The sequence below is a fragment of the Glossina fuscipes genome, unplaced genomic scaffold, assembly GCF_014805625.2.
Source record: "Glossina fuscipes isolate IAEA_lab_2018 unplaced genomic scaffold, Yale_Gfus_2 86695, whole genome shotgun sequence".
NCBI classification, from domain to species: domain Eukaryota; kingdom Metazoa; phylum Arthropoda; class Insecta; order Diptera; family Glossinidae; genus Glossina; species Glossina fuscipes.
Window position 1 is genome coordinate 1,651 of NW_024004889.1, and position 2,569 is coordinate 4,219.

At 32.9% G+C, this 2,569-nt stretch overlaps 1 protein-coding gene across 1 annotated transcript; it reads left to right on the forward strand.

Moving 5' to 3' along the window:
• The first annotated feature begins 1,462 nt into the window (after positions 1–1,462).
• LOC119644084 lies at positions 1,463–1,930 on the forward strand. Its single transcript, XM_038043608.1, has one exon. The coding sequence runs from the start codon at positions 1,463–1,465 to the stop codon at positions 1,928–1,930; it is 468 nt and encodes a 155-aa protein (XP_037899536.1).
• Positions 1,931–2,569: the final 639 nt, after the last annotated feature.

A 2,569-nucleotide genomic window follows, 5' to 3' on the forward strand; every position in this document is an offset into this window, starting at 1 on the left:
TTAATACTTTTTAGACTACTTTTTGCTTTTATAAATTTAACCAAAAACGGAAATCGATATCGATACCAGTGGATGGATAACAAGTCTATGCGTATTTTAATATATTTACCTTCGACAACTGATAAGTTTGCCCTAAAGCGAGGTAAGGGGCGAATTTATTTTTATTTTTGATCTCGCTGCTGCTGATGTTGGTTCAATTAATAATCTTGATTATCGGGTGATTTGTTGTAATAAAATTGTTATGCTTTCACAATAAAACCCGTGTCAAAGGCCATTGCTGTGACTCTGTTTGCTTTGGTTCTTTAGAGTAGACATTTAAATTCATATGTACACTTATATATCTACATATATATATATATGTATGTATATTTCTAGAAACTCTGATTACATTTAATATGTGTGCGTTTATGAATATTTACGATATGGAAACGTACATACATTATCATATTTAGGCACATGCAAGTACGTATGAATATGTGTGCATGTATAGTCTAAAACACAAGAATTAATTATTTGGAAATTGATTCGTGCGGAGCGACACATTGGTTCAGTTAGTTGTGTTCTGACAATTTTAATGAGCATTTATTCATATAGACAACCGAGTTCTTTACTTTGCCACAAAAAAGCAAACAGAACAAAAAATCCGATACAAATGGTTTTAGTATTTTAAAATTGATTTTATATCAATATATACTTTATATATGTATGTATATATATATACGTCCGCATGTCCTTGTATTCGTACGCCTGGATATTGGATGTAAGTACCTTTACCATGCAACTTAATTCATTTTCAATTAGTCAGCACAACTAGAGTTAACACAATGAACTCTTAATGAACTTTGCCATAATTGCACGTCGAATGCGACCAGTAAAAGCATGTGTAACGTGCTATATATACTACACTCTATCTACTCTATCTAACTACCCTATAGCGCCAGTGGGCTAAGAAAATTATCGAAAAATTTAAGACGATAACGATTTTTTTTTATATTTATTTTAAATTTGATTAAAGTAGAAGAACGCAAGGTCTTTAATATTTCGTTATAGTCACGTTTAGAGTTATCCAAAAAAAAAAAAAAATGAAAACAATAATAATAATAAAAAAAAAAAAAAAAAAAAAACAAAAACAAAATAATAAATAAATAATTGTAGTAGTAGTTAGCCCATAAACAAAATTGGCAATCAAAGGTAATTGACATTGACATTAGGCTTAGGTTTGCTAAACAATGAAATGGCGAAAATAATTGAATATCGAGATGATGCAATTGTTAAAATAAAGATGGTAATGCGGCTGTTAAATTAACTTCGACTAAAGCTATATAAATCAAAAGCTAACTAAAGTCGAAACAACATAACACTTACAGCCATCGAATAAAGAACAATCAATATTCATTCACGACATCATATAATCAATCGTGACAACATGATCAAATTTTGTTTTATTCTAATTGGGCTTACAATGGCGTTAGTTGCGGCTGAACCGTTACGTTTTAGAGCATCAAAAAAGCAGTCAATATTCTTAGCGCGACAAGAAGAGCCACCGACTACGCAGGATAGGGCAGCTATTGCACCTTATCCCGCAGCTGGTGTCACACCTGAAATACTATTCGAATTGCCCACAGAAACGGAGAAGCCTGAGCAAACTTATGGTCCTCCCGTCGCAGCACCCGATCAAACCTACGGACTGCCAGAATCAACTACAGACACCATGTTAGAGCCTGACAATACTTATGGTCCGCCAACAACCACTGCAAGCAGTAAGCAGGTTACTAATGAGGAAGCAAGCGTTGAAGAGCTTTCGAATTTAGTACAATCCAGATCAAATAAACAACGTAACCGTTATCGCACCGCTCGGCTAATCCTATCAAAGGATAACATCATTACAATAACGCATTCTAAACCGATTCTCGTGTACACTTTGCAATAAAGTTCTTAAATCAAGTAAGAGCCGCACTGAGAAATGTAAAAATTATATTTATAAAATTTTAGCCATAAAAGTATTTTGGAATTAATTTTAGACGAGGGTCTCTTACTTTTGCTTCCTAAATTTCAAACAATTTTGATTTACAAATCGAAGTCATGGCAAATATTCCCAAAAGCACGATTCTCTATAAAATATTGTTCATAAACGAAGATATGCATGTGAAGGTTCTCTCTCATAAAAATGCAGTATGTTTTATATATATGTAGAAGAACGAATTAACTATTCTTGCTCTTGTTTTTTTTTTTTTTTCTTAAAAGTTCATTCTATAAATTCTTTATTATTCTTTAAAATTTTTTGTGAAGAATTTCTCGGTAAAAATAGAATAAATGTATAATATGTATGTGTTTAATCATTTCTCCACTTGAAAGACGCATTTATCGAGCAAAATGGGTACAATGTGTATTAATCAAAATAGTTTCCGCCAATTTCTACAACTAGGCGAACATGGTCCGTGCAGAAAAAACGATACCAGTCATCATCATCGATCCATTTTCGCATTTTTTCAGCATTCGAAACCGCCTGCCAGCCAAGCCATACTGCGTTGATCTCAACCAGTGGTAACCAAAAGGCGGTGTGTGGTGA